Source organism: Triturus cristatus, chromosome 10, assembly GCF_964204655.1.
Source record: "Triturus cristatus chromosome 10, aTriCri1.1, whole genome shotgun sequence".
NCBI classification, from domain to species: domain Eukaryota; kingdom Metazoa; phylum Chordata; class Amphibia; order Caudata; family Salamandridae; genus Triturus; species Triturus cristatus.
Window position 1 is genome coordinate 895,668,676 of NC_140593.1, and position 22,890 is coordinate 895,691,565.

At 51.7% G+C, this 22,890-nt stretch overlaps 1 protein-coding gene across 4 annotated transcripts in view; it reads right to left on the minus strand.

The window, feature by feature from the left end:
- SMARCC1 (SWI/SNF related BAF chromatin remodeling complex subunit C1) overlaps positions 1–22,890 on the minus strand; it is a 958,790-nt gene that overhangs the window by 187,372 nt on the left and 748,528 nt on the right. For all 4 annotated transcript variants that reach the window (XM_085628643.1, XM_085628641.1, XM_085628642.1 and 1 more), the window contains exon 25: positions 9,101–9,235. In XM_085628643.1, coding sequence (XP_085484769.1) covers positions 9,101–9,235 — 135 coding nt within the window. The remainder of the gene's footprint in view (positions 1–9,100; positions 9,236–22,890) is intronic.

A 22,890-nucleotide genomic window follows, 5' to 3' on the forward strand; every position in this document is an offset into this window, starting at 1 on the left:
AGCCACCACTGCAATTGTCGTGCAGTGCCTTCCGAGATCTGGACATGATCGGACAGGTTGCCATGATGCTGCGCCCACTGGAGCTTCAGGTCCCACTGCAGAGCCGGCATATGCCATCTAGCATGTTGCACTAGCAGGATGCAGGAGGCCATCAGGCCCAGGAGCCGGAGGGTCATCCTGACTGAAACCCGGGATAGAGGCTGATAGATCGGAACCAGAGCCTGAATATCCCGGATTCGCTGCTCGGGAGGATAAACCCGAAACTGAGTCGAATCCAGAACTGCTCCGATGAAGGGGAGCTTCTGAGAGGGGCTCAGGTGCGACTTCGGCACGTTGATGGAGAACCCCAGCAAATGCAGGAGGTCGGCCGTAGTCTGAAGTAGGGAGACAACTGCTTGGGGCGAGCCCGCCTTCAACAACCAGGGTAGGGGAAGACTGACACCCATGACCTGCGCAGATGAGCTGCGACCACCGCCATCACTTTCATGAACACCCGAGGGGCGCTGGTAAGGCCGAAGGGGAGCACGGCAAACTGAAAATGCCCCGGGCCTACCATGAACCGCAGGTACCGCCGGTGAGTCGGCAGGAGGGGGATGTGAAAATATGTGTCCTGCAAGTCCAACGCTACCATCCAGTTCCAGGGCAGCAAAGACCTGAGCCAGAGTCAGCATTTTGAACTTCTCCTTCCGGAGGAAGCGGTTGACGTTCCGGAGGTCCAAGATAGGACGCAGACCCCCTTTGTCCTTCTTGGGGACCAGAAAGTAGTGGGAATAACAACCACTCCCTACTTCTGGTCTAGGAACGCATTTGATGGCCCCCTTGGCCAAGAGGGTCGTAACTTCCTGCTGGAGAGTTGCCAAGTGTTCCCCCGACATGCGGTGGTACTGAGGTGGCATGGCTGGAGGGGTGGACTGAAAAGGAAGGGAGTAACCCTTGCTGATGATCTTCAACACCCACTTGTCCCATGTGATAGCATGCCAGTGGGGGAGGTGATAAATGCAAAAACAACAATTGATGGACAGAATGCAGAACAATGTCATACATTCACCCCAGTACAGAGATCTGGGCCTAAATCCATCGTTTTTTTGCTCACCATGCCATTCCAGTTTGAACCCAGCCATATGCAAATCAGTCTTGACCCTGTGCCCCATGGGAACAGTCCAGACCGAACTGCCAAGCCAGGTCCTCCCTGGACTGGAAACAAGCATCCTAGGACCGGTTTCGGGCTTTCAGCCCTCCTCAGCCAGGATAGCTTGATTCCAGTGGCATGGAGAGCACGGGACTCACGTCTGAGCATACCCTTTCCACTCGGGGTGACAAATGCAAAAACAACAATTGATGGACAGAATGCAGAACAATGTCATACATTCACCCCAGTACAGAGATCTGGGCCTAAATCCATCGTTTTTTTGCTCACCATGCCATTCCAGTTTGAACCCAGCCATATGCAAATCAGTCTTGACCCTGTGCCCTATGGGAACAGTCCAGCCCGAACTGCCAAGCCAGGTCCTCCCTGGACTGGAAACAAGCATCCTAGGACCGGTTTCGGGCTTTCAGCCCTCGTCAGCCAGGATAGCTTGATTCCAGTGGCATGGAGAGCACGGGACTCACGTCTGAGCATACCCTTTCCACTCGGGGTGACAAATGCAAAAACAACAATTGATGGACAGAATGCAGAACAATGTCATACATTCACCCCAGTACAGAGATCTGGGCCTAAATCCATCGTTTTTTTGCTCACCATGCCATTCCAGTTTGAACCCAGCCATATGCAAATCAGTCTTGACCCTGTGCCCCATGGGAACAGTCCAGACCGAACTGCCAAGCCAGGTCCTCCCTGGACTGGAAACAAGCATCCTAGGACCGGTTTCGGGCTTTCAGCCCTCCTCAGCCAGGATAGCTTGATTCCAGTGGCATGGAGAGCACGGGACTCACGTCTGAGCATACCCTTTCCACTCGGGGTGACAAATGCAAAAACAACAATTGATGGACATAATGCAGAACAATGTCATACATTCACCCCAGTACAGAGATCTGGGCCTAAATCCATCGTTTTTTTGCTCACCATGCCATTCCAGTTTGAACCCAGCCATATGCAAATCAGTCTTGACCCTGTGCCCCATGGGAACAGTCCAGCCCGAACTGCCAAGCCAGGTCCTCCCTGGACTGGAAACAAGCATCCTAGGACCGGTTTCGGGCTTTCAGCCCTCGTCAGCCAGGATAGCTTGATTCCAGTGGCATGGAGAGCACGGGACTCACGTCTGAGCATACCCTTTCCACTCGGGGTGACAAATGCAAAAATAACAATTGATGGACAGAATGCAGAACAATGTCATACATTCACCCCAGTACAGAGATCTGGGCCTAAATCCATCGTTTTTTTGCTCACCATGCCATTCCAGTTTGAACCCAGCCATATGCAAATCAGTCTTGACCCTGTGCCCTATGGGAACAGTCCAGCCCGAACTGCCAAGCCAGGTCCTCCCTGGACTGGAAACAAGCATCCTAGGACCGGTTTCGGGCTTTCAGCCCTCGTCAGCCAGGATAGCTTGATTCCAGTGGCATGGAGAGCACGGGACTCACGTCTGAGCATACCCTTTCCACTCGGGGTGACAAATGCAAAAACAACAATTGATGGACAGAATGCAGAACAATGTCATACATTCACCCCAGTACAGAGATCTGGGCCTAAATCCATCGTTTTTTTGCTCACCATGCCATTCCAGTTTGAACCCAGCCATATGCAAATCAGTCTTGACCCTGTGCCCCATGGGAACAGTCCAGCCCGAACTGCCAAGCCAGGTCCTCCCTGGACTGGAAACAAGCATCCTAGGACCGGTTTCGGGCTTTCAGCCCTCGTCAGCCAGGATAGCTTGATTCCAGTGGCATGGAGAGCACGGAACTCACGTCTGAGCATACCCTTTCCACTCGGGGTGACAAATGCAAAAACAACAATTGATGGACAGAATGCAGAACAATGTCATACATTCACCCCAGTACAGAGATCTGGGCCTAAATCCATCGTTTTTTTGCTCACCATGCCATTCCAGTTTGAACCCAGCCATATGCAAATCAGTCTTGACCCTGTGCCCCATGGGAACAGTCCAGCCCGAACTGCCAAGCCAGGTCCTCCCTGGACTGGAAACAAGCATCCTAGGAACGGTTTCGGGCTTTCAGCCCTCGTCAGCCAGGATAGCTTGATTCCAGTGGCATGGAGAGCACGGGACTCACGTCTGAGCATACCCTTTCCACTCGGGGTGACAAATGCAAAAACAACAATTGATGGACAGAATGCAGAACAATGTCATACATTCACCCCAGTACAGAGATCTGGGCCTAAATCCATCGTTTGGATGTGGGGGAGGTGATGGCGGTGATGGCAGTGATGGCGGATCCAGCCACCCACTGGTGTGGGGTGCTCCACAAAGATCGGATTAGGAAGGTTTTGAGGTAGAAGCAGCGGGGGTGGAGGTAGACTGACCCCCACGCCGATTCCCAGACCCGCCCCTGCGGAAGCCGCGTCCGCGCTGAGGCTGGTTCTGAACAGGCTTGCTGAAGGAACGTGCCTGGGCGCCCCTGCAGTGGCCACAAAAGGAACACAAACCAGGAGTGGCTGGGCTTTTCGTGTAAAGACCTAAGGACTTGGCCGTAGCCCGTGAGTTCTTAAAACGCTCCAGCGTACTGTCGGCCTTATCGCCAAACACGTGGGTGCCATCAAAGGGCATGTCCATGAGTGAGCTTTGTACATCTGACGAGAATCCGGTACATCTTTGAGGCTTTGCTCCACACGTCTCTTTTGGGGGCGGCCTGCCACGGGGGACACCTCAGCTGGTCGCGGTTGGAGGGGTCCCTGGTTCTGAGGCTGCAGGCGTCGTCAGGAGCGTCGAGGTGGGTCCTTGGGTGCTGGATTCTTGGTCACAGTCGCCGGGGGGACGTCCTCGGGGTCTTTGTCCACTCAGGCAAAGGCCAGGCTTGGCGGGTGCAGAGTGTGCAGGAGTCGCAGTTCCTGGTTGGCACCAGGGGCTTGTTACTTGCTTTGAGCAGAACCACTGCTCGTGGAAGTCCCAGTCTTTTAGAGTCACAAGGCAGTCAGGTCCTCCGTGGTTTTTGAGGTTGCTGACCACTGTAGACGCCGGGATTTAGTAGGAGCAGGTTCGAGGGTCGACAGGCCTGTAGGGCTGGGGCCAAGCCAGTTGGTGTCTTCCTCTTGTTAGCAGCTGCACGGCAGGTCTTCTTTCTTCTTGTTCTTCTTGCTTGTTTCGGATTCGGGATCTGAGGAAGGAAGGTTCAGGTTGCCCCTAAATACTCAATTTAGGGGCGTTACAGGTAGGTAGAGGTCAGGGACCAATGGGTCCCTTCCCTGGGGTGGGTACACCCCCTATACTCCAGTGGGAGGGTGGCAGGAGCCTAGTCCCGATTGGGCAGGGCTCCCCATCTTCAAGATGGCGAGAGCCCGGAGATGTGCTTCACCTCGCCTCCCACACCTGAGGGGTGGGGTTGGCAGAGGCTAGCACACCCCCTTTCCTCACTTGGGCTTTCCCGCCAGTCTTCCCGCTAGAGTGGGGGTTAGAACCGGTGGGGGCCAGTTGCTGAGTACAGCAAGTGGCCTGGAGAAGCTCACAAAGGCGGCATGCCTTTGAAGCTTCCCTTGCCCATCCTGGGGGAGGAGACCTAGCACCTCAACCAGGATGTGCATTGCTGCAGGCCCAGGAGAGCGAATGGCTCTCTACCCAGGGGTCCAGCAACATGCCTGCTGGGTGGCAGCCTAGGCAGCCTCTCAGACAAGACGTGGGTTAGGTTCAGGGGGCAACTCGAAGTTGCCCTCTGTCGTGCATTTTACATTAAATCCCACACAGGCATCAGTGTGGGTTTAATGTGCTGAGAAGTTTAAAACCAAACTTCTCAGTCTTCAGTGTAGCCATCATGGTACTGTGGAGTTCGTGATGCCGATTTCCCAGCACCATATACTCTTAATGGCAGCACTGCACTTAGAGTGCCCAGGAATGGACCTGGGCACTGTAGGGGTACAGGGTTCATGCATCTGTACCCACACCACTGGCATAGGGCACCCAGCTAGAGGGGTGACTGAGGTATGCCAGGGAAGTGGGTTTGTGGGCATGGCACACAGGGATGTGTGCCATGTCGACTCTCTGTTTTGTTCTGCACCAAGACACTCAGCCTGCAAGGGCAGTTGGTGTGTGTGTGTGTGGGGTGTGTGGGGTGTGCGGGGTGTGTGGGGTGTGTGTGTGGTGTGTGCGTGTGTGTCAGGGCACAGGGCCTTAAGGGTGGCAAAATAAGTGCTGCAGCCCCTAGGGGCCTTCTCTGGTCACAGTGCCCTGGATACATCGGGTACCATTTACCAGGGACCTACCTGTGGCCAGAGCTGTTAATTGGGTTTTGTTTTGGGGAAGGAACACAGGCCCTAGGGTCCTGATTGGCAGGGCCCCAGAGCACATCAAGTCAAAGAGCATCAGTAGTCTGGCAACAAAAAAAAGCATCAGTAGTCTGGCAACAAAAAAAAGAAAGGGGGGGGGGGGTTTACTGCAACAGAAATCCACTTTCTCACAGTTGACCACAGCCCGGGCCTCGTCCGGTACTTGTGACAGCACTTGAGCAACCGTCTCCCAAAAGAGTGGGAGAAACCGCCCAATAAGCATGCAGTATTCACCGTCCGCAATGCCAGACTGGAGGAAGAAAACATCTTCTCAAATGAGTCCAGTCTCTTGGATTCCTTATCCAGAGGGGCGAAAGGGAATGCGCCCTGGGAAGTAGAGGCCTGCACCACCAAACTTTCTGGGGTGGGGTGTTGGCTGAGGAACTTTGGGTCGCCTGGGCAATGGCGGCGTGCAATCGTCCTGTTCACAGGAGCCCCTGTGCTAGGCTTGAGCCAAGTTCCTAATAAGATGTCCGTAAGTGCCTCATTAAAGGGCAAAAGGGGTTCAGAGGTGGAAGTCCCAGGATGAAGCACTTCGGTCAGGAGATTAGTCCTGACCTTCACTGAGGGCAGTTGCAGTCCAAGGACCTCAGCTGCCCTCTTAACCACCATAGCATAGGACGCCCCCTCCTCCGTAGCCACTGCATGTGGAGAGAGCATGCCAGAGTCTGGGGAAGTATCCAGACTACTGGCTTCCCCAAGTTCCCCCATACCAGTCCATCGTCTCCTTAGAGACATCCTGGATCTCTACAGGGTCTCCAGACTCCTCCCATTCCTCTCCTGAGCCTAGTACGTCAACAAAGTGCTCAGGCGACAACATAGAATCCCTGGGTTTTGCCGACGTTGGAATCGGTGTTGTACGACGCCGTTCCGGCTCAGTGTTGTCGAGGACAGGGCTTGTGCCACTGACAGCCGCTGGTGACGCTGCTGGCACTGACTTCGGGTTCGACAACAGGGAAGGTCGCGTTGGTACGACCGGCGTTGAACCAGATCTGAGATCGAGACCCCACTAGCGCCGTGGCCGAACCAGACGACATTGAACCCGATGGGGCCCTATCCGACCCCGCGGGCTCACCAACGGGGTCGTTCCGCTGAAATACGCAGCGCATGGCTTCGTAAAAATCTTTAATTTGAGCGTGAGTCGCTCCGGCTTCACAGAACCGTGCCTAGAGCGTCGGTGCTCCTTACCTCTTTCAACGAAGGACACCAGTTGAGGTGAAGTCGAAGTTTGCTTGGACTTCTTCTTGTGCCTCGAATGGGAGGAAGAGGATTTAGGGCTTCGTGAGCGATCCCACGACCTCCTCTTCTTCGAACGGGATCGTGACCACCTCGGAGTTTCGCTCAACGGTGTCGACTGCCAAGCCGCAAGCAACTTCAATGCCCGCTCCCTCAAGGTCTTCGTAGCCATCGCCTCACAGTCTGAACACGACTTTGAATTGTGGTCACGTTCAGGACACCACAGACATACGCGGTGGGGATCGGTAACCAACATCGTGCAGGAACAAGTGCCGCAGAGTTTAAAACTTGTCTTCCTACACAACATCCATCGCACACCAAGTCGTAAAAAATTGATAAAAGTCGAGAAAAAAGCCTGTCAAAAAAGCGGCAGAGGGGTAGATCTTCCCGGATCGGCACTTAACTGGCGCGAAAATTAAAGAGCTGACGTCCGTGCACCTGGGTACTGCCTATGTAGGCACCGTGACGTCATAACTGACGCCACCGTCAGGCGGAGCTGAATGGAGCCACCCGACGTAGCGGGCAAGGGGCATTGCTCAGCAAAAGTTTCCGGATCCAGCCTGATGCCTTGGAAATTCAAAGGTAAGGAATCTGCAGCTAAAAGTCTATCAGATATCCCTAGCACACCAAAAGGAATACACAAAAAGTTGAAAAAAGGTCTAAAAAAAATTACAGGGCAAAAGCTCTCTTTGACTGATCTGCCCTGGCTGGTGTGGAAGAAAAAAAAAAAGCACGGACGTCAGCGCGCCAGGCTGGCGGTTTTATTGGTGAAGACCAACACGACGCTGACAAAGTCACGCAGAATCGACCAACGCATCTACCAGCATGCAGGGGTACTGCTAAGAAAAATCTTGTGGATCCATCCTGATGGCTGGAAGTTCAAAGGTAGGGAATCTGCAGCTAGAGGTCTCTACCAGATATACATATATAGTTTCCCTTCATGCCAACATCTCTTTTAAGGGCAATGTGAGTGGCTTTGCTTTCACATACCTTGTTCAAGAGTCAACTTAAGGTGTCAGAAGGCTCACACAGAGGATATTCATACAGTAAAGCATATGTATGCCTTCGTAGAATTCAACCTACTGATTTGGTCATAAGTGCAAAGGGTGCCAGACACATGTCAGGATGGGGCAATTGTGGGAATCTAGAGCCAAGACATTATTTCTGTTGGAAATCTATCTGGAATGTGCATGATCCAGCCTTGCTGTACTGTACGTTTATCTAATATTGGATTCTGTCAACTGTCTTGCACTGTATACCACTGATTTTCTTAAGGCGAAGCATAGTTATTTCTTTGTGTGAGTAATAGAAACCAGACAGTAGGACACCAAGGGGAAACAATCATCCTTTGTTTATTTTTTAGATTTTTCTTGAGAAAAGGCACAAGTTAACAGCAGTGGCTCAAACCAATTAAGACAAAGAAAACTGCATGACAGAAGACAACCAAATAGGTTACAGCTTGCCAGGTGGAATTCTGAGTAGAACTGTGAGGTGGTAAAGGGGCCAGCTTCAAATCAAATAAGGAAGAATGTTGCTTGCGTGTATTGCTAGTGCTCACCAACGGTACATTACATAGATTTTTAAGCAATGGATAAACTCAGATATCAATCTATGGCACTCCCCGAACAGGAAATTTGTGAAGCACAGGGACCTATCAATAATTCAAAGTTGGATAACTGGTGCATAAAAGATGAACACATAACAGATGCAACCAGGCATTGGAATTCCTATTCACCACAAGTTCAGTGAATCAGTGAACCATGCAACGCCAAAGAAGAAAACACTTTCCATCACCTTAATCCAAATGTAATTTTCGCCACGATTTAGTGTCTATGCGTGAGTTAATATTACTGCTATTCTAAATGCAATTATGCTTTCATTTGTGCACTATTTGAGTCGAACACTAAAAGATCCAAATGATATACCAACCAGAAAAAGGGCAGTGTTCTGGCTACAATAAGGCGCTTTTGAGGATATCGGAGTTAAAGGACAAGCGAGCTGAGCTAGGTATCGTCAGTCTGAATAGTAAAAAACTCAGGAACAGCAGCTAGGGTATTACATTTTCCCAGGTCTACTTCTGATGGCTGTCCGCATTCAAAAGTGCAAGAACCAGCAGGTTGAAATAATCTATTAGAATTAGGATGCTTCACAGAGAATGGAGGAAAGACTAAGTACCAGGAAAAAATGCTGGGAAAATAGTTGAAACAGCATCCGGACCTATTTGTACTAGGCCTGATAATCCAGTGACCATAATTTCCTATGTCACTAACATCACTAGCCGTTTTATATTAAAATGTATCACTGAAACAGCAAGTGTGAATATTGGTAACCCCAAGTGATGGCATGCAAGAGAACTACTAATACCCTTAGCTGCTTACAACTAAAGATCTGCTGTTGTTGGAGAAAAAATAAAATTGTCAGTCAACTTACCGCCTCTTTTTCTCTGTCCATGATGGTCTCTAGCTCTTCAAAATGGCGCAGCTTAATCTCTAGTTTTTTCATTTGAGTCTCTACCAGGAGAGCCACAAGAGATTTAATCTTCCTCTCTTCTACCGCTGCGAGATGCTGTAGCAAAATTTTAACAATTACATTAGTAGCCCTTGTTGCTTAAATTAAGCATTTCAGAAACAGATATGGTTGACACCACATAATAATATAGGTGGACTTCAATGACACAACCCCATCACACCTGGGCAACAGTATTTGAAAATCCCTCCCATCAAAAATACTTGAAGACAAGGAAAATGACTTGCATATAAAAATAATTCTATCCTATGGGTGTCCTACCAGATTCATGATTTTAGATTAACCCAGATGCCAGGTAAGAGATTGGAAACAATGATGGTTTAATGAATACTCCTTCTAGCACATTCCTTATGTCAAAATGTCCAAGTGCCATATTGGATCAAGAAAATGTTCCGCTCCATACCTACATATCCGTGCCAAATGCTGCTGTTCAGCTTCACTATCAATTCTGGAGCTCAGGGACTCTACATTTTCTATAGAAATGATCATAAGTGGCACTTGGGTCACATAGTTTTCTGTGCCCTAAATGATACCAATCTGGAGCAGACAATTGCTTGATTTTAGATGTCATTTTTGGATTTTGAGACTATCAACTCGGTTTCATATGTTGCTTGCATCTGTCATAACATAACCTCACAGCGAGTGCCTGTAATACTTGGGTGCTAAGCTCGATGTGGCAGAGTGCGGGCTGCATGTCCAAGTTGCACCCAAAGGCAATTAGGAAGTGTGAGGAGAGAATGTCTGTTTGTGGGTCTTAAGTTAAAGTGGAGATTGACATCAAAGGTGAGGTTTCTAGAAAGAAAAGACCATAGGCACTAGAAGCATGTGAGGTCTTCCGCCTTCTTCTCCCGGGAAGGCTACAAAGCAAAAGAAAAAAAGACAACCTGACAAGGAAGGCACCAAAAATTATTCATCAGAGCAGATTCTAACTTTATGAAGTTGCAGACAAAATCTGACGTGAATTTTACAGTCATCAAGGTAGGCACAAACTAGATGGAAGCCTTCCCGCAAACAATGTTTGCAACATTAGCAAAGCACCAGCCTGCTGGAGCTGCTTGCTAACAGATGTGACATAGTTTGTCGTTAAATAGTTTGTTTATTGGTGTTGGTTGGACTTGAAGTGGACTTGGCAGTTTCAGCCTTTAGGATCTTAAGAAGAGGCTGTTGCCTACAACAGCAAAGGAGCTGGTGCCATCGGCGGAGCCTTGACTGGTGCCCCAAGAAATGCCAGAGTTGAAGTCAGTGCAGCTCACACTAAAGTAAAGTACAGCGCCAAAGACTCCTCAAACACATGTAATTTTTAAATATGCTAATGGGTAGTCAGTATTGTATTTGGGAGAGATTGAAATTCCAAAAAAGAGGGATTGTAGGAGGTTTGAGATTTAAACACTGGATGCTCTCGATTTTAATCAGAATGCTAGTTACCTAAAATCTTACTTCCTCATCCATCTATGGATGATGGTATTTTTATTTTATACATTCAAGTGGGTTGGACACATCTCAGGGAACAGAAATGCAGTGTCTAAGGTCACCTGTCCACTGAGCACGGAGTATTTAGCAGTAATCAAGAAGGCAATTGAGGCTTTAGATATGGTGAGAACAATACATTTTTCAATTCAAATCTTTATTCGATCTATGTACAAACAGATCATAAAAGCACAATTTCATCAGTTAGGTCACAATAAATAATTTATATAAAACCAAAGACCTTTAGTTCATAGAGTAAAAAAAGCTGGTTTAGCCTTTTGTTAGTTAAAATCGAGAATGTCTGTACATTTTAATCCATAAGCGCTCAAAAATTCATAGCAGCAAACCCATTGCCCTTCTCTTTCTCCAGCAAGCCCACAAGAAGGATGCTACCATAAAACAGATGTGGGGATTAGGAAGAGCTTTTAAAAAGTATAATGCCACCATGCATAGCGAAAAATGTTGACGCCTTAAGGTTGGGAGGAGAAACCTCTCTCTCTCAGTGTGATAAAGCCTACAAATCATTACTAAGTGTAGGTCGGACTGGGGAGAAGAATTATCACACGGGCAGGGGCCCAAATCTGCATGTTAATACCTCTTCTCTGGGAACCCAAACATCAGGGGGATCAGGTTCAGGCAAAAGCGCAACAGAATATATCTGTGTTGAGCTACTCTAACATGGGAGAGGTAACAATAGCCTTCCTCCAGTCTTGGTGGAATTAAATCGTAGATTGCAAGCGCCCCTAAATGCCTGTTCTTTTCCCTGCAATCACAATTGGCCTTCTGTAGATAAAGATCAATTATTTTCTGTTTGGAGACTTCCCTGCATAGTGAGGGGTCCCTAAAAATTTCTCCCTGCCCTATTGAGTTTAGGTCCACCTCCACGTATCTAAGCCATCCAATCCTGGTAAGTCTCTCGAACCCAACGCAATCACCAACTATGCGTTGGGTTAATTTGACAGTTGCCGTTCGCCAAATCGAAAGCCACAGCAGGATGGGCGCCATTCTAATAGAGTCAACCAAGAAAGGGAGGTCCAATTCGAGATGCAGGATATAGGTGGGTGTTGAGGATGGCAACGAAACCCTTGACTTAAAAAAAGCATCTTCCATTTTCTGCATTTGGTCAATTTGAGCCATTCCCCAAACTCCAGCCCCATAGATTGCTGCTGCTTTTGTTTTGGCTTGGTAGATCTTTTTAATTGTTTCCAAAGGGCTAGCTCCTAATTTCTTACCGAACCCGTTTATAGCTTGAAGACCTCTCTCCATGCCCAATGCTCTTGCTGCCACCAGTTTGTTCCATGACAGCTTACTGTCAAATAGGATCCCCAGGTATGGAAAGGAGTCCCCCACCTCAATTTTCTTTGAGCTGAGATGGAAAAATGGCACCTTTGCCCTTTTGGGTGCTCCCACTATGATGATAAATGACTTGGATTCGTTCACTCTTAAGGTCTAGTGAGGCCATAAATGAAGAGTATGAGGATATAACATTCTGAAGAGCTACCCCTGTTCTAGTGATTAAAACCGCATCATCTGCGTATGCCAATACTGGGAGAGAGATGTTGTCAAATTTTGGCACGTCTAGAGAGGCCAGACAGGGCCGCCTCCACCCCATAGATGGAAAAAAGGAACTGGGCCCTGTCTCTCTCCTGGTGGGGAGGCTCTCTCGCAGGCCCTCCTCCCTTCTGGGTATGGCTCGGGTATCTATTCAACGTAAAGGAATCTGCGGCTAGTAATCTCTAGCAGATGTACAAGTTACTTACCTTCGGTAACGATATATCTGGTAGAGACGATTCTAGCCGCAGATTCCTTCACGACCCGCCCTTCCTCCCCGTTTTGCAAGGACCCTCTGCTTGGGTGTCTGCAGTCGCCTCCCTATGGATGGCTTGTCTTCTGTGAGTGTTGTCTTAGTTTTCTTCAGGTCAGGCGTCTCTCCAGCTGGTTTCTCTCCAGCGTGAGGGCCTACTTTGCTATTTCCCTCTGTTTTTTGAGTTTCTGATCCTCACTCTGTCTTCTTCGTTGGGGGCTCTTTGGCCAGTACCCCTCATTCGCAGTGTAGTCTGCGGATTGCTTACTTGTCCTTTGACGACCTACTCCTTTCAAGGGGTTACCTCCTACTCCTTTTGGGGGTTATGGCCCTCCTTGGCACTGTAGTCGGTGGATGGATTTCCTGTGCTTTGGCCTCCTGCTCCTTTCAGGAGGTATGTTCGTCCTTGGTGGTGTACTCTGGGGATGGATTGCTCTTGCTCCTCTGGTTCCACGGTGTGGTGTTTTGCGTTTTTCTTGCTATGGCTTCGCTGCTCTGGCCTTCTGGTGCTTTACTGCCACCTGGTGCCTCGCCCTGGCTTGCACAGTTGGTCCTGGGGTCGTGCTCTGCTCTTTTTTCCTGCTCTGGCCTGCTGTTGTCGTCTTCTGGTGCATTGGTGCCACCTGATGATGTTTCTTACCTTGTGTTTCTCTCTATTTTGTTTCTTTGGTTTTTTTCGTACACTGTTCCCATGTTCTCCTCAGTTTTGTTGTGATGGCTCCGCGTTGTGGCGCGGAAAAGTTATCCAAAGCAAACTGACGTCAGCGCGCTGGGGTGGGGCTTATGTGACCTCGCTGACGTCACGTCCGCGAAGGACGTCGGGGCGGAGTCGCGTGGTGCCATCCCCCGGCGCGCAGAGATGCTGGGCAATAAAGTTTTCCGGGTCCAGTCTCATGCCTGGGGATAATTCTACGTTAAGGAATCTGCGGCTAGTAGTCTCTATCAGATATATGCTTTGTTTGAGTTTTATTTTAAGACTGAGATCTTAACAATAATACAAGTATGTTTTGCATGAAAAAAAAAATGAAGACTTTCAAAAGTAGACACTTGGTTCAATTTTTAAAGAGTTCAATGTTATCCTATGGAGGATATGGTTACACAGGTTAAGTATTCAACTTACAGTTCCAGTCTTCGGGACTAAAAGTGAGCAAGGGTCAGGTGAGTACCAAAACGGCACCACTAGCGGCACAGCGGTGGTGGAGTGCAGAGGTCAAATATTGGAGTTCGGCCCAATGCGTTTCAATGGAGACTGAGGGTGCTCAAAGTCACTCTGCTTTCAGGTAGGTAAATCAGTTGTAGGGGTCAAGCTTAGGGGGTTAGAGCAAGCACGGGGGCACAAAGCAACACCAAACATACACCACCAGCGGCGGCACTGGGGCGGCTGGGTGCAAATTCAGCATCGGACACCCAATGCTTTTCAAAGGAGAACTTGCTTCATTTAAACAGGCCGCAGGCAGGAGACCAGCGACAGCAGAGATAAGTAGAAATGTAGGGGGTCATAGGGGCACCATCGATTCAGCTCACAAAGACCCAGGGGCTTCGGGTGCAGTTGTGTCTTTAGATGTTGGATTTATCTTACAGGAGCAGGCCGCAGTCAAGGGGAGCCTCTGGATTCAGGCTTCGTCACTGAGTCCAGGAGGGGTCGCCAACGTTGGACTTCAGGTCAGGATCGCAGAGGAACCTGTTCTGGGTCAGTGGTCCACCTGGACCCGGGCCGTGGTGTCGGGTACAGAGTGGGAAGGACTTGCGGATGCGGAGGGCACCAGAGTCCTTTGTGTAGTTTTCTTGTGGACAGGGCCGCTGTCTTCAGGAGTCTCTGGTCTTTGTCTAAGGGCAGGCAATCTTCCTTAGGTTCTGGAAGTCGCTGGCTGTAGGACAGGCATCACCTTTTCCGCAGGATCTTTAAAGCTGGAGACAGGATAATAGGGCTGGGGCGAAGTCAGTATTAGTCTTCAGGCTTCGCTGTACGGCGTCTTCTTCGTCCTTCTCAGGTTGACAGGGAACTAGTTCCAGGTCTGGGTGAGCCACCTAAATACTAAATTTAGAGGCTTTTTAGGAGCGTAGCAGGTAGGGCCAATTGGCACCTAACCTGGGGTGACTACACTCTCAATTATGCCACCCTTCTGTGGGAGGGAGCAAAGACCTAGCTCTGATTGGAGTGGTCTCCTCATCTTCAAGATGGCAGGGACTAAAAGATGTGCTTCACCTCGCCTCTCCCACCTTAGGGCTTGAGTTGGCAGGGTGGGCACACCTATTTTCCCACTGCTTTTCACCCCCCGAAATGGAGCTGTAAACCGGGGGCTACCATTTGCTGCTAGCAGCAGAGGCTGGGGGTTCAATTACAAAAGCGACAGGCCTTTGAAACTTCACTTTCGAGCACTGTGCCAATCGTGGAGGTGTGACACTTCCGCCCAGAATGTGCACGGTTTCTAGTCCCAGGGAGCAGAGGCTCTCAGCCCAGGGGTCCAGAAACATGTCTGGTGGTGGCAGGCTGCCTACAGCCAGTCTGTGACCACACCAGGGTTTATAGGTTTTCAGGTGGCACCTCTGAGGTGCCCTCTGAGTACATGCTACAATAAATCCTACACTGGCATCAGTGTGGGTTTATTGAAAGGAGTAGTTTGGTACCAAACACTCCTATGTTCAGTGACACCATCCTGGTTTTGAGGAACTAGAGTTGTTGAGTTTTCAGCTCATGTACTCTTTAGCTTTCCTGGCACTTACAACATTAAGGAACAGACCACAATATTGTAGGGGCATATTTGCTCATGCAGATATGCTCACACCTGTGATATAGTGCAACCTGCCTTAGGGCTCGTAAGGCCTGCTAGAGGGTTGACTTATCTATATCTTAGGCAGTGCTAGTTGGCATGGCACACATGGAGTTTGTCATGTCAACTTTGTCATTTGTCTGCACTGGGCCATGCATGCTGCAGTGTTAGTCTGCATGGCCTAGGTGAGAGGTCCCAAGGGACCCTCTTCAGTCCCAATGCCCTTGGTACCCATGTACCATTTACTAGGTACTTACAGGGGGGCTGAAGGGCCAATTGTGGAATAGTTTTTAGGGAAGAAGCCCTAGCACAGGGGACCTGGTTGGCAGGGACCCGGTGCAATGCAGTGGAAACCACATCAAAACCAGGCAAAAAGTGGGGGCGAACGCTGTCAAAAGAGGCACCTGACAAATCTCCAGAAGAGGCACTATGCATACCAAGGCAGGGGTAGCACCTTTGGCTCTGGTGAAATAATCCCGAAGCCCTTCTGGAGGTCAATTTCTTTGACAATGTGTAGGAAATTGTGATTAAAAAGGAATATGCTACTTACCAGAATGCGTCTGTTTTTGGCATGTAGAGCTGCAGATCTACACACTTTTGCATAGATCGCCATCTGATGTTGGGCCCTGATGTTTGCAGTTTGTTTTTCCTCTTGGAAAGTCTTTGGAAGTCACGAGGTCGGTGACTCCTCCTTTGGATCGTATTGCGCATTGGCTTCGGCTCCATCCTCAGATTGTTTTTCGCCAGCAGGGAAAGATGGAGCGTAGTAATAACAGTGAAGAAACCCATGTGTGTATCTAAATAAGATAAACTGGAACAGATACAGGTAGCCGGGGAGGCGGGTGGGCGTGTGTAGATCTGCAGCTCTACATGCCAAGAACAGATGCATACTGGTGAACAAGTTACTTACCTTCGGTAACGATGTATCTGTAAGAAACATTAGTTAGTTAGATTCCTCACCTTAGAATATCCCCAGGCGTCAGACTGGATCCGGAAGATTTTTCGTCAGCAATACCCCTTGCGCGTCGCTAGACGTCGTCTGCGGCTCCGCGTCCGTCGTCGGCGTCGTGCGCCGGAATGACGTCGGAGTACTTAGACGCCGCCCTCGCGCGCTGACGTCAGTTCTTGTACATAGCTTTCCGCGCCAGGAACGCAGAGCCATGCAAAGACCGACACAGGTGCCAAAAATAAAATCTAGGGGCCTGAAAAGGATAACCTTAACCCTAGATGTCAGTTCGCAGAACGGGGAGGATGGGTGGGTCGGTGAGGAATCTAACTAACTAATGTTTCTTACAGATACATCGTTACCGAATGTAAGTAACTTGTTCATCTGAAAGAAACACGTTAGTTAGATTCCTCACCTTAGAATAGATACCCAAGCAATACCATCCCCGGTGGTGGGTCTGCGAACCAAGATCACACCAGAAAGTCCTGGAGGACAGAACGGCCAAAGAAGCCATCCCTCCGGACTTGGCTGTCAAGGCAATAATGCCTGGCAAACGTGTGTAACGAAGCCCACGTCGCCGCCTGACAGATGTCCTGCAAAGGGACTCCCCGTCCCAAAGCAGTAGTAGCCGCTGTGGCCCGAGTAGAATGGGCGCGCAGCCCAACAGGAGGGTCCTTTTTTGCCAAGGAATAGCAAATTTTGATACACAAAACGACCCACCGAGAGATGGTCCGTTTGTGCACAGCTTTCCCCTTCTTAGCGCCCACGTACCCAACAAAAAGCTGGTCGTCCACCCGGAACTGTTTTGTGCGGTCCAGATAAAAGGAGAGCGCACGTTTTGGGTCCAGACGGTGGAGCCTCTCTTCCTCTTTGGAAGGATGCGGAGGCGGAAAGAAGGTGGGCAAGGTGACAGACTGCCCAAGATGAAATGGAGTCACCACTTTCGGAAGAAAGGAAGGACGAGGCCGAAGGACAACCTTGTCCGGATGAACAGACAGAAAAGGAGGCTTTGAAGATAAAGCCTGGAGCTCACTCACCCGTCTAGCCGAGGTGATGGCTACCAGAAAAGCAGTCTTAAGAGTCAGAAGACGAAGAGGACAATTGTGAAGAGGCTCGAAGGGAGCTCACATCAGGAATGTCAAGACCAGATTCAAGTCCCACTGAGGCATTACAAAAGGGACAGGAGGGAACGTGTGAGTAATGCCTTTTAAAAAGCGTGTAACCACAGGGGACTTGAAAAGAGAAGGCTGATCAGGAAGCCGCAAGAAGGCGGAGATGGCAGCAAGATAACCTTTCAGGGTGCCCAGGGCAGAGCCCTGCCGGGCACCATGCCACAAATTTGTTCCACCGGCAGGCGTATACAGTCTTTGTGGAGGGACGCCTGGCTGCCAGAATGATGTCACAGACTTCAGGAGGCAAGTCAAATGGCATCAACTGCCGCCGCTCAATCTCCACGCATGGAGGTGGAGGCTGGACAGGTTCGGGTGGAGGACCGTCCCCTGCTGCTGCGACAGAAGATCCTCCCGAAGGGGCAGATGTATCGGGGGATCGGTCAACATACTGAGTAGCTCGGGATACCAGTATCTTCGTGCCCAATCCGGAGCCACCAAGATGACTTGGGCCCGGTCGTGCCTGATCTTCTTCAGCACTCTGGGCAGAAGTGGTATAGGCGGAAAGGCGTACAACAGACCGCAACTCCACTCGTGACGAAAAGCGTCGCCGAGCGAGTGCCGCCTTGGAAATTCCAACGCGCAGAACTGCTGACATTGCGCGTTCTCTTCGGTGGCGAATAGATCTAACCAAGGCTCTCCCCACAGCTGAAAGAGACCTTGCGCCACTTCGGAGTTCAGACGCCATTCGTGATCCATCATGCACCGGCGGCTGAGTTCGTCCGCTCTGGCGTTCAGAGAGCCCGCCAGATGTTGAACCACTAGGGTGACGCCCTGGTGTTCCAGCCACGTCCAGAGGCGCAGAGCCTCCTGACAAAGGGTCCACGACCCCACCCCGCCCTGTTTGTTGCAATACCACATGGCGGTGGTGTTGTCCGTGAACACCTGCACGACACTGCCCCTGACAGAGGGAAGGAAGGCTTTCAGTGCAAGTCGGATCGCTCTCAACTCCAACAGGTTGATGTGGAGACGAGACTCCGCCGGAGACCAGAGGCCTCTGATCTCCGCCTCTCCCATATGGCCACCCCATCCCAGGAGGGACGCATCCGTCACTACGACATGCTCCGGTTGGGGAAGGGAGAGGCTCCTGCCCATGACCCAATCGCGGTCCGTGAGCCACCACTGCAACAGTTGTGCAGTGCCCTCCGAGATCAAGACATGGTCGGACAGGTTGCCGTGATGCTGGGCCCACTGAAACTTCAGGTCCCACTGCAGAGCCCGCATGCGCCGCCTGGCGTGATGCACTAGTAGGATGCAGGAGGCCATCAGCCCCAGAAGCCGCAACACTAGCCTGACTGAAACCCAGGATAGAGGCCGAAAGATGGGAATCAGGGCCTGTATGTCCCGGACCCGCTGTTCCGGTGGATAGACCCGGAACTGCGCCGAGTCGAGAACCGCTCCGATGAAGAGGAGCTTCTGAGAGGGACTCAGGTGTGACTTCGGCACGTTGATGGAAAATCCCAGCAAATGCAGGAGATCCGCCGTAGTCTGGAGGTGGGAGACGACTGCCTGGGGCGAGCCCGCCTTCAACAACCAGTCGTCGAGATAGGGGAAGACTGGAACCCCTGATCTGCGCAGATGAGCTGCGACCACCGCCATCACTTTCGTGAACACCCGAGGGGCACTGGTGAGGCCGAAGGGGAGCACGGTAAACTGAAAATGCTCTTGGCCCACCGTGAACCGCAGGTAACGCCGGTGGGCCGGCAGGACGGGGATATGGAAATATGCGTCCTGCAAGTCCAACGCTACCATCCAGTCTCCGGGGTCTAGGGCAGCTAGAACCTGAGCCAAGGTTAACATCTTGAACCTTTCCTTTCGGAGGAAGGCATTGACGTTCCGGAGGTCCAAGATGGGGCGTAGGCCCCCTTTGCCCTTCTTGGGAACCAGAAAGTAGTGGGAATAACAACCACGACCTACTTCTGGACTCGGAACGCGCTGGACGGCCCCCTTGGCCAAGAGGGCCGAAACTTCCTCGCGGAGAAGATTCAAATGATCCCCCGAGATACGGTGGTGCTGCGGTGGCATGGCTGGAGGGGTCGTCTCGAAGGGGAGGGAGTAGCCCCTTCGGACGATTTGCAGCACCCACCTATCCGATGTGATGGACCGCCAGTGGAGCAGGTGATGGCGAACTCTGCCGCCCACAGGCGTGGAATGGGCCTGAAAGCTCGGACTAGGAAGGCTTTGAGGCGGATGCTGCTGGGGTGGATGTGGGCTGACCACGTCGTCCTCCAGATCCGCCACGGCGGAAACCACGTCCACGACCGCGCGCAGGTTGGTTCTGCGGCTGGTGGCTTGGCGTACGTGAGGAGGCGCCCCTTCCTTGGCCACGAAAGGGGCGAAAAGCGGAGGTGTGCGCCCGCGGAGAGGAGAGGCCCAAGGACTTGGCCGTAGCCCGGGAGTCCTTAAAGCGGTTCAGCGCACTGTCCGCCTTCTCACCAAACAGGCGAGTGCCATCAAAGGGCATGTCCATGAGGGTGTTCTGGACATCCCCGGAAAATGACGTGGACCGCATCCAGGCGTGGCGGCGGAGCGCCACCGTGGTGGAAATCGCCCTACCCAGCGAGTCCGTGGTGTCAAGCCCACATCGTATGGCGTGCCGTGCTGCATCCCTCCCATCGGCCAAAGCCTGGGTAAGACGTGTCCGGACCTCCTCCGGACACAGGGGCAGCACGTCCTCCACCGTATCCCACAGAGAATGGGAATAACGGTCCAAGAGACAGGCGGTGTTCAAAGACCGCAGGCCCAAACTAAGGGACGAGAACAGTTTCTTGCCAAACTGCTCGAGTCTCTTGGAATCCCGGTCCGGCGGAGCGGTCGGGAAGGAGGATTGGGAGGTAGAGGCCTGGATAACAAGACTCTCGGGGGTGGGGTGTTGGGACAGGAAACTGGGGTCGCCCGGAGCAGGCTGTGGCGCCTGACAACGTTCCTATCCACAGGAGGAACTGTGGAGGGCTTGGACCAGGTGCCCTGCAGAACGTCAGTGAGGGCCTCATTGAACGGCAGCAGAGGCTCAGTGGAGCTTGCTGCGGTTTGAAGCACCTCAGTGAGGATGTTAGTCCTCACAGTCACGGCAGGCAGCTCGAGCCCAAGGGCTGCGGCCGCCTTGCGCAGCACCACAGAAAATGCAGCACCCTCCTCCGAAGCCACAGTCGGAGGAGAAGTGAATCCAGTGTCCGGCGAGGTGTCCAGCCCACTGGCCTCCCCCAGTTCATCTGCCCAGTCCTGTGAAAGCTGCGACTGAACAGCCATAGGGTCCTCGAACCCCTCCCAGTCGCCCCCGTCTTCCGATTCCTGATAAACAGGAGAAATGATCGGAGCCGGACTGTAGAGATGATAGGTCTCAAGCGGCGCCGGACGCGGCGTCGGTCGACGCCGTTGCGGCGCCGGGTCCGGAATAGGGCTAAACTGGGGTTGGCGCCGGGTCCGGAATAGGGCTAAACTGGGGTTGGACGCCGTCCGGAGTCGGCGCCGAAGGCGTAGGCGTCTGCGCCGGCGGCGGCGTCGGTGGTTCAGTCGTCGGCGCCGGTGGAGGAGTGATTAGGTCAACCGGCGTCGACGGGGGCCCAGGCATGGGCCCCGCGGGGACCTGCGGCGTCGAGACCGGAGTCGTCGACGGCGCCAGGGCCGGAGCCGCCGGCAGGCAAGGTCGCCCAGTCGAGTCCGCGGGGCCCGAAGGCGCGCCAGCGGGCGTCGACGGCGGGGCCAGGCTCCTCATGGCCGAGAGGAAGGCACTGACCTCCGCTGGCGTCGCGTCAGTCCCAGGGACCGGAGGGTATGGAGACTTGCGCGGCGCCTGCCGCTCCGACGGAGCCGCGGGGGTGGAACCACCCGGACCCTCGGCCGAGTCACGCGACCGGCGAGGGGAGTCTGAAGAGCGATGTCGCCTCTTGGACTTCTTAGAGTGTTTGTACTTACCCGACGACTTGGAGCCCGACGATCGATGGTGGCGTCGGCTAGGGCTCCGCGAGCGATCCTTGGACCTCCTCCTGGACCGGGATCGCGCACGACGCGGAGCCGAGTGGCGAAGCTCGAGAAGCTTGCGGGACCGCTCCCGCCGAGCCTTCGAAGTCAGGGCCTGGCAATCGGAGCACGACTCCGCGTCGTGGTCGGGGCCTAAACAGTAGAGGCACCGGCGGTGGTGACGGTCACCGACATCAGTCGATGGCAATCCTCGCAAGCCTTGAACCCAGGCATCCTACCGGCACCAGATGTCGACAGACAAGGATCAAAAGTGATCAAAAAAGATTTAGTCAAAAAAAGACTAAAAAGGGGTAGCTCTCCCGGATCTGCGCTTACTGGCGCGGAAAAAAGAAGAACTGACGTCAGCGCCCGAGGGCGGCGTCTAAGTACTCCGACGACGTCATTCCGGCGCACGACGCCGACGACGGACGCGGAGCCGCAGACGACGCCTAGCGACGCGCAAGGGGTATTGCTGACGAAAAAATCTTCCGGATCCAGTCTGACGCCTGGGGATATTCTAAGGTGAGGAATCTAACTAACGTGTTTCTTTCAGATAAGTAGCATATTCCGTTTGAGGCATATGAGCTGCAGATTACACACTTTTGCATAGACTATATAGCAGTTCCCAACCTTAGCGGCGAACACCGGTATCTGTTGCAGTGGTTTGAAATAGTGTTTTTAGTACAGCCTGGCCCACACTAGCTTGCTGCTTAGTTTGCACATCTACACAATAGTGTTTAGTGAAAGTGTGCGGTGTTGACCATGTAGCTGCTTTGCAGATATCATCTAATGGGATGTTCCCTAAAAATGCCATGGAAACCCCTATCTTTCGTGTAGAATGGGCTTTAGGGGGAACGGATAGCGTTCGTTTTGCCTTGTGGTAGCAAATCTGAATGCATTTTACAATCCACCTAGCTATCCCTGATTTTGAGATGGGGTTGCCCTTGTGTGGTGGAGAGAAAGAGACAAACAGTTGTTTGGTCTTGCGGAAAGATTGTGTTCTCTCGATGTAGTAGAGTAAGGCTCTAGTGTGTGCAGAGCCCTTTCTGCAACGGTCTGTGGTTGCGAGAAAAAAACTGGTAGTTCTACAAATTGGTTTAGGTGAAAAGGGGAAATAACTTTAGGTAGGAATTTTGGGTTGGTACGGAGAACAACTTTGTTATGGTGCATTTGAAGAAAAGGTTCTTGTATGGTAAGTGCTTGTATCTCACTGACCCTTCTAAGGGAAGTGATGGCTACAAGGAAAGCTGTTTTCCATGTTAGGAATTGTAGTTCGCATTTGTGTAAAGGCTCGAAGGGAGGCCCCATTAGCCTTGTGAGATCAATATTTAAGTTCCACACCGGTGAGGGTGGTACTCTGGGGGGAATTATTCTTTTTAGGCCTTCCATGAAGGCTTTAGTGGCAGGTACTCTAAAGAGTGAAAGATGTTGCTTGTTTTGTAAGTAAGCTGCAATTGCTGCGAGGTGTAGTCGAATGGACGTATAGGCTAGATTACACCTTTGTATGGGTTGTTATGGCAATAAACAACAAATCGTTTCCACTTGGCAGCGTAGCACGCTCTAGTGGTAGGTCGTCT